The 12,819-nt window shown below is 39.5% G+C and overlaps 1 protein-coding gene across 3 annotated transcripts; it reads left to right on the plus strand.

Moving 5' to 3' along the window:
- Positions 1-1,693: 1,693 nt before the first annotated feature.
- Positions 1,694-5,665, plus strand: LOC127342825 (calcineurin B-like protein 5). 3 transcript variants are annotated; one of them, XM_051368837.2, is made up of 9 exons: positions 1,700-1,866; positions 2,481-2,594; positions 3,006-3,088; positions 3,169-3,234; positions 3,617-3,725; positions 3,821-3,873; positions 4,503-4,583; positions 4,703-4,815; positions 5,137-5,665. In XM_051368837.2, the coding sequence occupies exons 2-9, from the start codon at positions 2,507-2,509 to the stop codon at positions 5,204-5,206; spliced, it is 663 nt and encodes a 220-aa protein (XP_051224797.1). In that variant the 5' UTR covers positions 1,700-1,866; positions 2,481-2,506; the 3' UTR covers positions 5,207-5,665. The 3 variants fall into 3 exon arrangements, with proteins under 3 accessions (XP_051224798.1, XP_051224797.1, XP_051224796.1); XM_051368836.2 differs by having other exon boundaries at positions 1,702-1,866; positions 2,481-2,645; XM_051368838.2 differs by lacking the exons at positions 3,617-3,725; positions 3,821-3,873 and having other exon boundaries at positions 1,694-1,866; positions 2,481-2,645.
- The last annotated feature ends 7,154 nt before the right edge of the window (positions 5,666-12,819 follow it).

Consider the following 12,819-nt stretch of genomic DNA (forward strand, 5'->3'; position numbering starts at 1 on the left):
CGTAGCTAGTGCATTAAACACCTCTTTCCTATTATGAACATGTTGAGTACCCTCGTACTCATACCTCTTATAATCCCCTGCTTAGATTGTCTGAATCAACTTGAGGAGGCCACCGAAGGACCAGACGGAGCTGATGGGATCTGCTACGAAGAACCAGACCTCTCTGGAGGAGTTGAGGGGATCGACTACCTGATTGTCTACAGAACCGGGGAGGTTCCAGAAGGAGAACAAGCGTGAACCACGATAGTAGTAGTAGTACCGAGCAGCACGAACTCTTTAACATTTATCTGCTCAAATAAAATAATGTTTAACTTGTTGAAACTTATATGGTGTAAGTTAAGTTGAGTTCAGCTCGAACCTTGGAGTAAACCTCTATGGATCCAGGAGGAGCTCCGAGATGATGTACATATATGGATTGTAATATTATGTGAATGAGTTCAAGACCAGCTATGTTTCTGTTGTACTACTATGATGGATGTAATATTTACGGATTGGTATTTCGCGAATGTTATATCAACGACTGGCATACTACAACTTGCAGTGGTATGCACGGTCACCACAAAGACTTTAGTTTAACAAGTAAATTGTACAAAAGTATTTTGTATTTAGTATTTTGGGGGATTTTGAATTTGATATCATTTGGTTGGTTAATTAATAAGCTCGAATGGTTTGGTCGGGATAGCTTAGGGCTTAGCCACGATTGCCCGATACCGAAGCAAGCTTTGAAGAACCACTACTATGATCATAGCTCCCTTGGGTAACAATGTAATGAACAAATTCAATCACACTGTCTTGTTTAATTGAGTTTTGTCTAGCGTGTTCTTCTAGGACTTGTATAAAATCTACTCTTGAGTTGACAAACGCAGTCGCGTAGAGCAGTAGATGCCATCTTCTGAAACTGTCCATCGTGATCAAATAATATACTTCGTTCAGCTCTAAATATTTGTCGTAGATGCTCGAGGAAGTATTAAATCTAAGCAGTACCCTTTGTCATGAGAGAAACACACACATACGATTAGGGATTTAGGGCTCACCCGCCTCCCGTTGGCGCCGCCACCAATCTGCCTCGCTTCTCTGGAGTTTGGGCCATGGAGGCGGGGTGGATCTCAGCCCCTGTCCGCGGGTTTTAGGGTTAAGGTTTCATGGGGCGGCGCTTAGGTGGAGGAAGCGGCGCCTTGTCCAATAAAATCTCCCCGGCTTTAGCCCCATCTCGGCGGCGACATTGAGTGTGGAGTTGTGTGGTTCTTGAGGACTTCTTCTGGTAGTGAAGTCTCTGGATCGTCAAGAAATTTCATCGACGGTTATTCCTTCTTCGTTTCTGGGACGAACGTGGTCTTCTTTACATGTTCGACGACTTCCCGTACGCAACCAATGATATCAGGCCGCCTCAGGAAGGAGTTGCAGACAGCGGCGCGCTGTGGACACGGTATGTATGTTGGAGGTGAAAAGAATTCATTATAATTTTTGTTTTTATTGAGATGCTTTGAACTGCTCGATGTTTTCAAGTGGGAGTATCCTTTTCAAAAAAAAAAAAAAAAAGCACAAGTGCTCACGAAACCGAGAATCACCTAGTCCCCTTTCTCTTTTTTTTTGAGAGGTCCCTTTCTCTTTCTCTTTTCTATTGGAAATCTTTTTGGCTTATGATTTCTCTCGTGCTTCCTTCACCTTTTACCGACGTCGCGTCATTTTCTCAAAGTCAAATCGACTGGATCACATAGAACTACTTAGTACGGACCGACCTAGAGGGCTAGAGGAGGTAGAAGAAGACAAAACACCGCGAAGCCAGCAGAGCCAGAGGACCGAGCAAGGCTGGATTTGGTCGGGAGGAACCTCGCCGCCGGGTCCCAAGAATCTCTCCTCTGCCGGGTACGATTTCTTGCGACATCCAACTCTCGTTTACTCGTTGCCTCCCATCCTAGTTCTCGAACAGGAACATCCATCTCAGAAATAAAAAAGGGAAAATGTTCTGAAACAGCGGCGCCGCTTTTTGAATTTATTACTGGAAGTCCCTGCTGCTCGCCTAGGGTTCGCCCATCGACCCGAGACTCAAATTTGAGCATCCAAAAGAGGATTATTTGCGGATGCTCCATCAATACACTTTTACTGATCACGATTTACTGGCTGTATTGATACAGTGCTATTGAGCCTCTCTGTCTATTCATGAACCAGAAGAGAGCTGCAGATTGCGATCCTACATCTGAATGGATCTGCATAAATCTAGGCACGAGGTTACATTTTAGCTGTCATGTAACCATGTCTTGAATTGATCCAGGCCTCGAGTATTAAATCTCAGTAAAACGCATTGTCAGATGCCTGCAGTTTTCTGAATGCTACTATCATCATACACTGGCATTTTCCCCCTTATACGTTCGACTCTCTAGCATTGCATTATAGCCATTGGTCCATTCTAAGGATGTTTTTACATGTTAAGCTTACGGTTGTGCCGATGCTAGTAAGGTTTGCACTTGTGTTTGTTTCAGAATCATAGGCGCTGAATGTGTTTTCGATGGGCTGTCTGCCAACAAAGCATGTCCGTGACTCACCGCGTTCATTGGGTGTGCATGAAGCTGTAGCTGTTTCCGCCGAATCATCGTGTGAGAAAGTGGATCTCCCCGATTTTCTTAATATTGCTACCGGAACACCATGTGAGAATTTCAACTCCGTTGTGCCGTAGAAAGATAGCAGCCTATAACTTGCCCGTGGATGCATGTCATGTGATGATTTATGCTCAATTCAGTGTGTTAATGTTTGTAGAATTTATGTTAGTGGTGCAGAGTGCAGACTTCTCTCTAGAATTTACAAGGAAAGATGCTAGCCAACATGTTAGTAGTGCAGAGTGTAGGCTAGAACCTTGTTCCTCTTTTATGTGACTATTGTGTCAAGCACAATGAACAAAGAAGGACTTAAATTTTCAGTGTATTACCTTGTTCTATGAAATTAATTTGAAGCACACATATTTGGTGGCGTTGTATAAAAAGTTTCTGAAGCTTTAACTATTGCTGCAGTTACCGTGAGTGAAGTCGAGGCATTATATGATCTCTTCAGAAAAATAAGTAATTCAGTCATCAAAGATGGTCTAATACACAAGGTAGTTATTGATGCATAGTTTTGTCTGGTAACAAACTTGTACAAATTTATATAGCTCGATTCTTCTTTTTCTCCATGCAGGAAGAATTCCACGTTGCTCTTTTTAGGAGCAAGAGCAAGAAGAAGCAAAATCTCTTCGGCGATAGGGTAAGAGTGTCAATAGTCCAAGTTCTTAGTTTTGGCTTTTTGTCAGTATTTTGTCTGAAACCTCTTATTTCAATTACTCCAAATTACTTGTTTTTACTTTCTATACTGAAAACTGTTCTTCCAAATTTGCTTTGCCACTACGATTCTACAACCAACACTCATCAGTCAGCCATTTATTTCAAAAAGGCTCTAGTTATCTGTTTCAGAAAAGAGGTTATAAGTGTCACAGTTGCATATTCTCTCTTGTTTGATTCTTGAATTGATAAAAAAATGGACAAGCATATCATATATAATGCGATTTCATGCTTCAGTTGGAGAAATCAGTGATATATATCAAAAATCGAGTGTAGCTTGGTAAAACCTGGTTCAAAAATCATTACAGGTATTTGACTTGTTTGACCAAAAAGGAAATGGTGTCATCGAATTTGGTGAATTCATTCGTTCTCTTAGTGTGTTCCATCCAGATACTCCTGAAGAACAAAAGGCTGCATGTGAGGATTCTTGGTTAAACTGTTTATTCTTCAGAACATGTTATGCTGTTTATCTGAACCTTTTCATTGACTACTGCTTTTCCTTCTTATTACAGTTGCATTTCGCTTATATGACTTAAGACAGACAGGATTTATTGAACGGCATGAGGTAATCCCATTTCCCTTTTTTCCTTGCAGTAACTTTAAGTACCTTCCGGTACCATCAGAACTATTTTTTCCACATTTGACTGTATTGTTAGCTGAATTATATACGAAGTACCATTTCATTCATCTTAAGTCCATAGGGAAGTGGTCCAAGCTGACTTCTTTGGGAAGTAGATGTGCAACCCCACCACCTTGGTTTGTGTTATCACGAACACGGATTCAAATTTTGGTCCCTATTTGTACTGTAGGAGTTTCCTACAGTTTTCTTTCAAAAGTAAAATCTTAGCTCCATAAGTGAGATCTTGTGAATCCAACAGGCTGCTGCTACTCTCTGAGAACTCTTTTGGCTACATGTGACGATGCTAACATTTTGATTAATATGTACATTAAGGTGGACTTGCTGGTGATGAGACTGACATGCAGAATTATTAAAGCCTAAGTGGTGTTATATAGTTGGCTGGGACTTTGATAGTATGATAGGAACTAAAAGCAGTCGCGCCGTATGATAGTGTGCGCAATTGTGTTTTAGGGAGATACTTGACCCACAGTAGAACTCTCTGCTTTTAGATTACATCCACAATTCCATACTGATACCAAATTATGAATATTTATTCTATGTCGACCATGTTGCAGCTAAAGGAGATGGTGTTGGCTCTACTGGACGAATCAAATCTGGATATTACAAGTGATGCCGTTGAGATGATTGTTGATACGGTATGAATATATGCATCCATGCAGTGCTCCATGTTTCCCTGTTGTATCATGGGATCATGTCATTCGGTTAATGACGTCCTTATGCATTCTACTGAAACATGCTACTTTGGTTAGAACAGACGTTTGATCAGGCTGATGTGAATCGTGATGGGAGGATAGATCAGGAGGAATGGAATGTGTTTACTAAAGATAATCCATATGTGCTAAGGAATATGAGCCTCCCGTACCTTAAGTAAGTACTGCACCAATGCAATCATGTTTTTTCTACTTTACTGAGATACTTCATACTTCAGTCGCTGGAATCGTATACTTAGAATATATGTTCTGGCAGCAATTTTGATTTCCTCTATTTCGCATTTAACCTATGCTCTTTTTTTAATCTTTAACCTATGCTCTTTTGGATCCTTCCCCACTTCTGTGTTGTTGCATCTGCTAAATATAGGAGTGTGTGCGTATAAAAGTCAATTTACACTTTACAGTTTACACCTTATTTTATCTTACTTCTTCATAATACTCGGTTACCGTATGATATTCGGTTGGTCATATTTAACAGGGACATCACGATGATATTCCCAAGCTTTGTCATCCACTCAGAAGTTAGTGAAGCAGATATGTTTGTGTAACTGGAGGTGTGGATGTTGCAAACTTGCAAGTTTTGCAACACTTCTGGTGCAGGAACCAATGTCCAATGGCACCTTCTCATTGCGCATCAAACAGAAACTAAGCTGCATTGCATCACGAGTAAGCAAGAATGAAATGTGGAATCACTGACAAAATGCTCCAATTGTGCATCCACGCCGTGACTTCTTTGCGCTTGGCTAAGTGTTGTATCCTTTTGTTGGAATGTCCTGTTGGCACGTAGTAGGGAAGTTGTGGCTCCAAAAAAGAATAGGGTGAATAGGAGCTTCACAGTTCATGTACAGTAATTTCGAAGCACAGGCTCATGTGTTTATATCTGCTGTGCTGAAAAGCTAAAAATATGTCCACATTTCCAAGCTGTAAATCTCGGACATGGCGCCCGACTTTGTAGTACTACTTCTGCTGAATTTGAAGTTATCTCGATCAAAAAGGGTATTTTGCTATTTTTTCTTCTAAGATGTACTGGTCAAAGATTGAATTTCACAATCATCTTTTTCAAGGATCAAGTAGTACATCTCATGTCGTACAGTTACCCTTGACGTCGTGCAGGCGCAATCTCAGCTTAGTTAATCTAGTTAAGATTGCGGAAAAGTCAAAAACTAGCGCTTAAGTCATATTAGTGTTATGGAAAGATGACAAAACAACTAAAGCTTGCAGGAGTTCATGTGTTGGAGGAACTCAAGATATTTTTTCCAAGGTTTTAGAATCATCCTTGTCAAGAGGGAAGCAAACTGGGCGGCACATCTATGTGCAAAACATGTGTTAAGTAAAGTTTTTTAGGTTTTGATGTTACCCGTTTTTCTGACTTGGGCTGTACAGTCAGATATGAACTATATTACGGCCCAACCTGTTGAGCAAATTACATAAAACTATCACAATTCAGGCTAGGAGAACAGGTCAGTACCTATTTTGCTACTTTTTCTTCGAACACTACCAGTTCTGAGGCGTGGAGTTGCACTAGTTTTCATTTGGTGGCATTTTAACACAGGTGGAACCCATTTGACAGAACTAAGCAGTCCTGTTTTTGGAGTTGCTTTCGTTCCACTGATCGTTTAGAGCCATGTTGTTGTTTAAAAACTTTGCAGTTTCACTAGCCAGTTTTCTTTTGCTTTGTATTTCCTGTAATGAACCTTGCGACTCTGTGGGGTTTACTTGATCTATCAATGGGAGGGTGACAATAATACGAGATACTTTCACTTAATAGCAAATGGTAAACACCAAAAAAAGAAAATCTTCCAATTAGAACAACAAGAAGGAACTATTGTTGGGGAAGATAATTTGAAGGTCTATATCACTGGATTCTATAAGAAATTGTTTGGGACACCGGCACCAAGTAATATTTCTTTAATTGAGGAAGTGGTACATGATATCCCGCAAATTTCATCGGCTAAAAATGAGATTTTGACAGCTCCTTTTACCGAAGAGGAGGTCTTCGACGCAATCTTACAGATAGAACTCAATAAAGCTCCTGGGCCAGATGGTTTTCCGGTGGAGTTTTATCAATTTTTTTGGGAAGTAATAAAAGATAACTTGATGGCGTTGTTCTTTCAGTTTAGTAAAGGGGATTTGCCCCTCTACAAACTAAATTTTGGCGTAATCACATTACTATCCAAGAAAGAGGATGTTGTCCAGATACATCAATACAGACATATTTGTATGTTAAATGTATGTTTTAAAATCTTCACTAAGGCCGGTACAAATCGCATATCGGGGATTGCCCCAAGAGCTATAAAACAAACTCAATCAGCCTTTATGCCGGGTAGAACTATTTTAGAAGGGGTGATCATTCTACATGAAACAATTCATGAGCTACATACTAAGAAGATGGATGGTGTATTGTTTAAAATTGATTTCGAAAAGGCTTATGATAAAGTGAAATGGCCTTTTTTGCAACAGACCTTGAAATGAAGGGCTTTGCTCCAGAATGGGGTAGTTTAGTTCAACAGTTCGTTCAAGGAGGGAGTGTGGGTGTCAAGGTTAATGATGACATTGGTCAGTATTTTCAGACAAAAAAAGGATTGCGGCAAGGGGACCCTTTGTCTCCAATACTTTTTAATATTGTAGTTGATATGCTTGACATCTTAATTGAACGAGCAAAAGAGGATGACCAAGTAGGAGGGCTTATTCCCCATCTTCTTGAGGGTGGTCTGTCTATAGTACAGTATGTCGATGATACGATTCTTTTTTTGGACCATGACCTCCAGAAAGTGGTTAATATGAAACTAATTCTATGTATTTTTGAAGAGCTATCAGGACTTAAGATTAATTTTCATAAAAGTGAGATTTTCTGTTTTGGAAAACCAAGGATGAGGAGGACCAGTACAAACAGATCTTTGGATGTGACGCTGGATCACTTCCCTTTAGATACTTGAGTATTCCTATCCATTACAGAAAACTCAGGAATTCTAATTGGTATCCGGTGGAGACCCGGTTTGAGAGTAAATTGGGATGCTGGAAAGGAAAATTACTATCCTATGGTGATAGGTTAGTCCTCATCAATTCAGTGTTAACTAGTTTACCTATGTTTATATTGTCCTTCCTACAAATACCTGTTGGGGTACGGAAACGTCTGGACTTCTATAGATCTAGGTTCTTTTGGCAGTCTAATGAAAATAAAAGAAAATATCAACTCACAAGATGGAACATTGTTTGCCGACCCAAAGATCAATGGGGCTTAGGTATTGAGGTTCTCGAGATCAAAAACAATTTTTTATTGAGTAAATGGCTCTTTAAACTTCTTAATAAAGACGGGGTGTGGCAAGAGTTGCTACATAATAAATACCTAAGATAGAAGACTTTATCTGAAGTGCAGACTAAGCCTATCGATTCTCCTTTCTGGAAGGGATTGATGGGGGTCAAGGGGAGTTTTTTCTAGAGGTTTTTTCAAAGTGGGAAATGGAATTGGTACTCGTTTCTGGAAAGATACCTGGTTAGGAAAACCTTCATTAGCTCATCAATATCCATCTTTGTATAATATTGTACATCGCAAGAATGTAACAGTTTCTCATGTGTTAGCTCAAACCCCACTCAATATTACTTTCCGTGGAGTGTTGAGTGGTAACAAGTGGACTTCATGGTTACATTTATGTCTAAAATTGATGAGGGCAAATTTGAATGAAGATAATGATCGTTTTGTATGGGATCTGACATCCACTGGTCCATTTACGGTTAAGTCTATGTATGAGGATCTCATGAGTGACCATACCCTTTTCTGCGAAAATATCTCTGGAAGGTTAAAGTTTCCCTTAAGATAAAGATTTTCATGTGGTTTTTGAGTAACAAGGTTTTTTTAACTAAAGATAATTTAGCCAAACGACACTGGAATGAGTGTACGAAATGTGTTTTCTGCGGGGACCAGGAGACTATTCAACATCTCTTTATTGAGTGTCTTTTAGCTAAGCTTCTTTGGCGTACGGTTAATTTCACTTATGATCTTCCACCTCCATCCAATATTACTAATATGTTTGGTAATTGGTTAAATGGAGTAGATAGACAATCTAAGGCTTTTATCCGGATTGGGGTATCGGCTTTATGTTGGTCTATATGGAGGGTCAGAAATGATATTATCTTTATATGGAGGGTCAGAAATGATATTATCTTTAACAGAAAAAATTCTTTTCACTTTTTGCAGGTTATCCATATGGTGGCACATTGGTGTAATAACCCATAACATAGGAACATCGAAGGGTAGATTTAGAAATGGGATGTGCATTTCATCGCAAAACGAGGGAAATTTTCACGCCTTATTGCTACTAAACCTGAGAGGGATCGAGGTTCTCTCTCAATTGCAATTAGGGTTAGGCATTGGGAGGTTAAGGATTTTGACATGATCTCTTTTGTATCTTGTTGATTTTGGGATTAGATTTCATTTGACAAGTCATATTGAATTTAAAACTCAAAGAGTAAAAGATAAACAATATAGAATATGAATTATGAGTTCATAATTCAAATACATTTCATAATTAAAATCACTTTGAATTTCAAATGGAAATATAAATATACAAATTATTTATGAGTAAATGATACAAATATAATTGAGCTCATAAGGGAAAATTTGAGCTTTATTGATAATATTCTTTATTACAAGAATTGAATGAATAAGTAAACAAAATAAAAAAGAAGATTACATCAAATTGATCCTATACTAAAATCCTAAACTAATGTCTTGGAAGAAGTTGTCCTGGATCATTTCCATCTTTCAAACCTGCAAAATAAAGAGAAGAGCTACCCAAGGGGTTAGAAAGCAAGTTAGTAACTAGCCAGGGGTGAACCAAGTGTCAATGACACGTGTTTGTCCAAAACTTGGACAACATCAGGATAGGCTCGACAGCAGACCAAACCTGGGCATGCACAGGGCTCAAGTTTCACCAAAGCAGCTTCACAGCTCATGGAGTTGTTGTGCAAGTGTAATATCCCAGGTATTGGGGTTACAAAAATAGAGGAAACAGATGTGTGCATTGTATTCATGCATAGAAAATCTGGGGAATTTTCGCGCTTTAAAGTAAAACAGTCACAATAACTGAAGTTTCACTTGATCTTGGTGGAATTGAAGTAGTTCATCAAGTCAAGCGCTATAAACCTCAATGTGACTTTGCTAAAACCTTGTTTTGGGTAGAGATATATTGATCTAAGGGGTTAGATCAAATGGAATTAAAATCAACACAAGAACTTATTAATCATGGATCAACTACTTGATCCTATTAAAGATCACAACATGATATTCCTTGCCATGACATATGAACATCCATTTAATTGGAAATCAAGTAACAATAATTGGAGAAACTAAGCTTCATTTATCTTTTCCATGTCTTAAACTAATCTATGATCCTACCCTGAAACCTCATGGTATTCATTCCACTTCAACATTGGAATTATAACAAGGAGATCCACTCAAGAAGTATATATTCTTCTACATTCCATATTATTATACATCAAATCTAGAGAGGTGAGATTTCTATATTATTTACTAGAGAAGAAATGACAAACTTTGGACTAAACCTTGGATATGCATCCATGTATTCAAATAACTATCTTTAAGAGAAGCCCTAAGATATTATTCAAGACATTCCCAAGAGAAACTATGTTAAACATAGATATTGATGATCACATCAACTTCCATGGAGCCTAACCTTAGGTTAGTATTGAAGTCCTTTCCTCAAGAGAGAGACCATGCATACCAATTCCAGCCTTACTTAATAAGGAATCAAGGACAACCTTTGGACTAAAGTATTAGGAGGTAAACCATTTCCCTTGGAGTGGTGAGATAACCTAATATCACATGGAATAATATCTTATCCATGAATTGATAAAGTAAGGAAGAGATTAATTCAACCAAGATAGCCAAGTGGAGTTTTAGACTTGATACCTATTGAGATATTGTGAGTACACCATAAACCCTATAATAACTATTCCTATGAGAGAGAGCTCAAGCTTTGGTGCTACACTCAAGTTAGTTGAGCCAACACTTGATTGTGAGGGAGAGAACTATCCATATAACCAGATGATTATATCATCATTGTTTAAGTAGAACCCTAACAGAATATCTCAGGTATTTTCCTAGGATATAAATTATTGAGACAACCATAGTAGTCCCATCCAAGAAAGTAAAATAGAAGAGTTATATCCTAGTTGATCAAGACAATGCTTGATCATGGAAGTGAGAACCCATTCCATGAGAGATACCTTAGGAAGCCAAACCCTTGATCATTATAGATTGAGTAATAATCATAAACCCTAAGAACTTGAGGTAGGGAGATTAAGAATAGGTTGATCATGATCATGCCATGATCATACATTGGAGAAATAGAAGAATAAGCCATAAGTTAAATCCTAATAGGATTAGTAGATGCTATTCACCACATGAAATCTTAGGGAGGTAACTAGTAAGCAACCATCTTATCATGGTTAGGGGAGATTAAACCCTAGCCAATGCAATATGGTGTCATCCCATATCTACAACCTAGGATTATATCTCAAACCTAGTTGTGTATCACTTGGGTGATCACAACTAAAACCTAAGCCACAATTAAATTCCAAACCATGTGCCATTAGGTGAATATGATTATAACCCTAGAATTGCTCACTAGTTAAAGATTATGCTTAAATATGGAACTTAAGAATAACCTAGTGCTAAACCATATGATTAAACCCATGGTGGTGATCAACCACTTATCTTTATAACCAAGACCAAACCATGATGAGAGTAGTACCTACTCCGGGTATTTTAAGGTGTTACTAAACTACAATATTAATACTAAACTTGGGAGGAGTTCAAGCAGAGTTCTAATTCATCAGCACATAGTTATGCACATAAAATGATAGTCAAGTGACAACATTCTCAATAGGAGGTTAGGCCCTTAGAGATATTTTAGCACATCAATTCATGCCATTAAGTCACTTTCTTATTAAAATCCATTAATAAGTATTACCTTGAGATTGTCTCTTGCAAAGTAATACCAACAAAACTCTATATATCACTAAGTAAGAAAACTATCATTTGGAAAACCATCTGAATATTTTCAAAGATAATATCCAAATTCATGTCCATATGGATATTTAAATTCAAATTCCTATAATAATAATTAAACCAATGTTATAGTACCCATATTAATTCTAAACACACCACTAAAGTGTTTGGAGAATCTGTAGCTAATCCTTGTTTAATTGAAATGAACAATACCTGCAAAATAGAAAAGCATTCAAAAATTAAATTAAAAACAGAATTCAAAAACAGAAAATAAGGAAGAAAACGAAAACAGAAAAAAGGAGAGGGAGCTTACCAGACCGCAATAGCCCAGCAACTGGCCCCGCAACAGCCCACCATCACTAGCCGTGGTCCAGCCCAAACTGCAGCCCAACCCATCGTAGCTCTTCGCATTGTCAAAACGCACGGGAGGAGTCATCCCCTTCCTTCGTTCACTGCAAGCAACTCGGTGGTAGCCTCCCAGTCACCGGCCGCGCCAAGATACTCGCCGCCGCTCTCTGGCGTCTATAAAGCTCAACGCGCCACCGCCGGATGAACCCTAACCCTAAATTCCCCATTTTCTTCTTCTTCTCTGCAAATGCAATGAAACCCTAGCTCGCAGTAGCCTCCTTGCCCCGGTGATTCCGACGACTCCGAGCTCCGCCGAGACGCCCACGAGCTTCGCCTCACCTTCAGCAACCTCCTAGCCAACGTGCAGTTACTGGGGAGCCCGGATTTCTTCCAATAGCGTCACCGTTCCGTCGCCGGTCAATGAAGCTCGCCGTTGATTTGGAGCACCACAAGCCTCGCCGTCAAGCTCTACAGACTCCTGGTGAGCTCCTCGATCTTCCAGTGTGCTCGCCTTGCTCGATTAGGCATCGTAGCGCCATCGCCGCATGCGCCTATTTCCGCCGCCGCGGTACCTCGTCACCGGCCGAGCTCCGGTGGCCATAAAGTGGCGGCGAGACCACCACTAGGTTCCCCTCACTGTTCCGCTTCGAACTGAAGCACTCGCCCATCCGCGGAAGCCCTCTATCGTCGGCGTCATTCTGGATTGGCCGCCGGCCATGAACTCCCAGGCCACAACCTCGATTTTGACTCGGTCAACCCACGTGGCTGCTGGCGTGGCCACTG

Source organism: Lolium perenne, chromosome 3 (genome assembly GCF_019359855.2).
Source record: "Lolium perenne isolate Kyuss_39 chromosome 3, Kyuss_2.0, whole genome shotgun sequence".
Taxonomy (NCBI): Eukaryota; Viridiplantae; Streptophyta; class Magnoliopsida; order Poales; family Poaceae; genus Lolium; species Lolium perenne.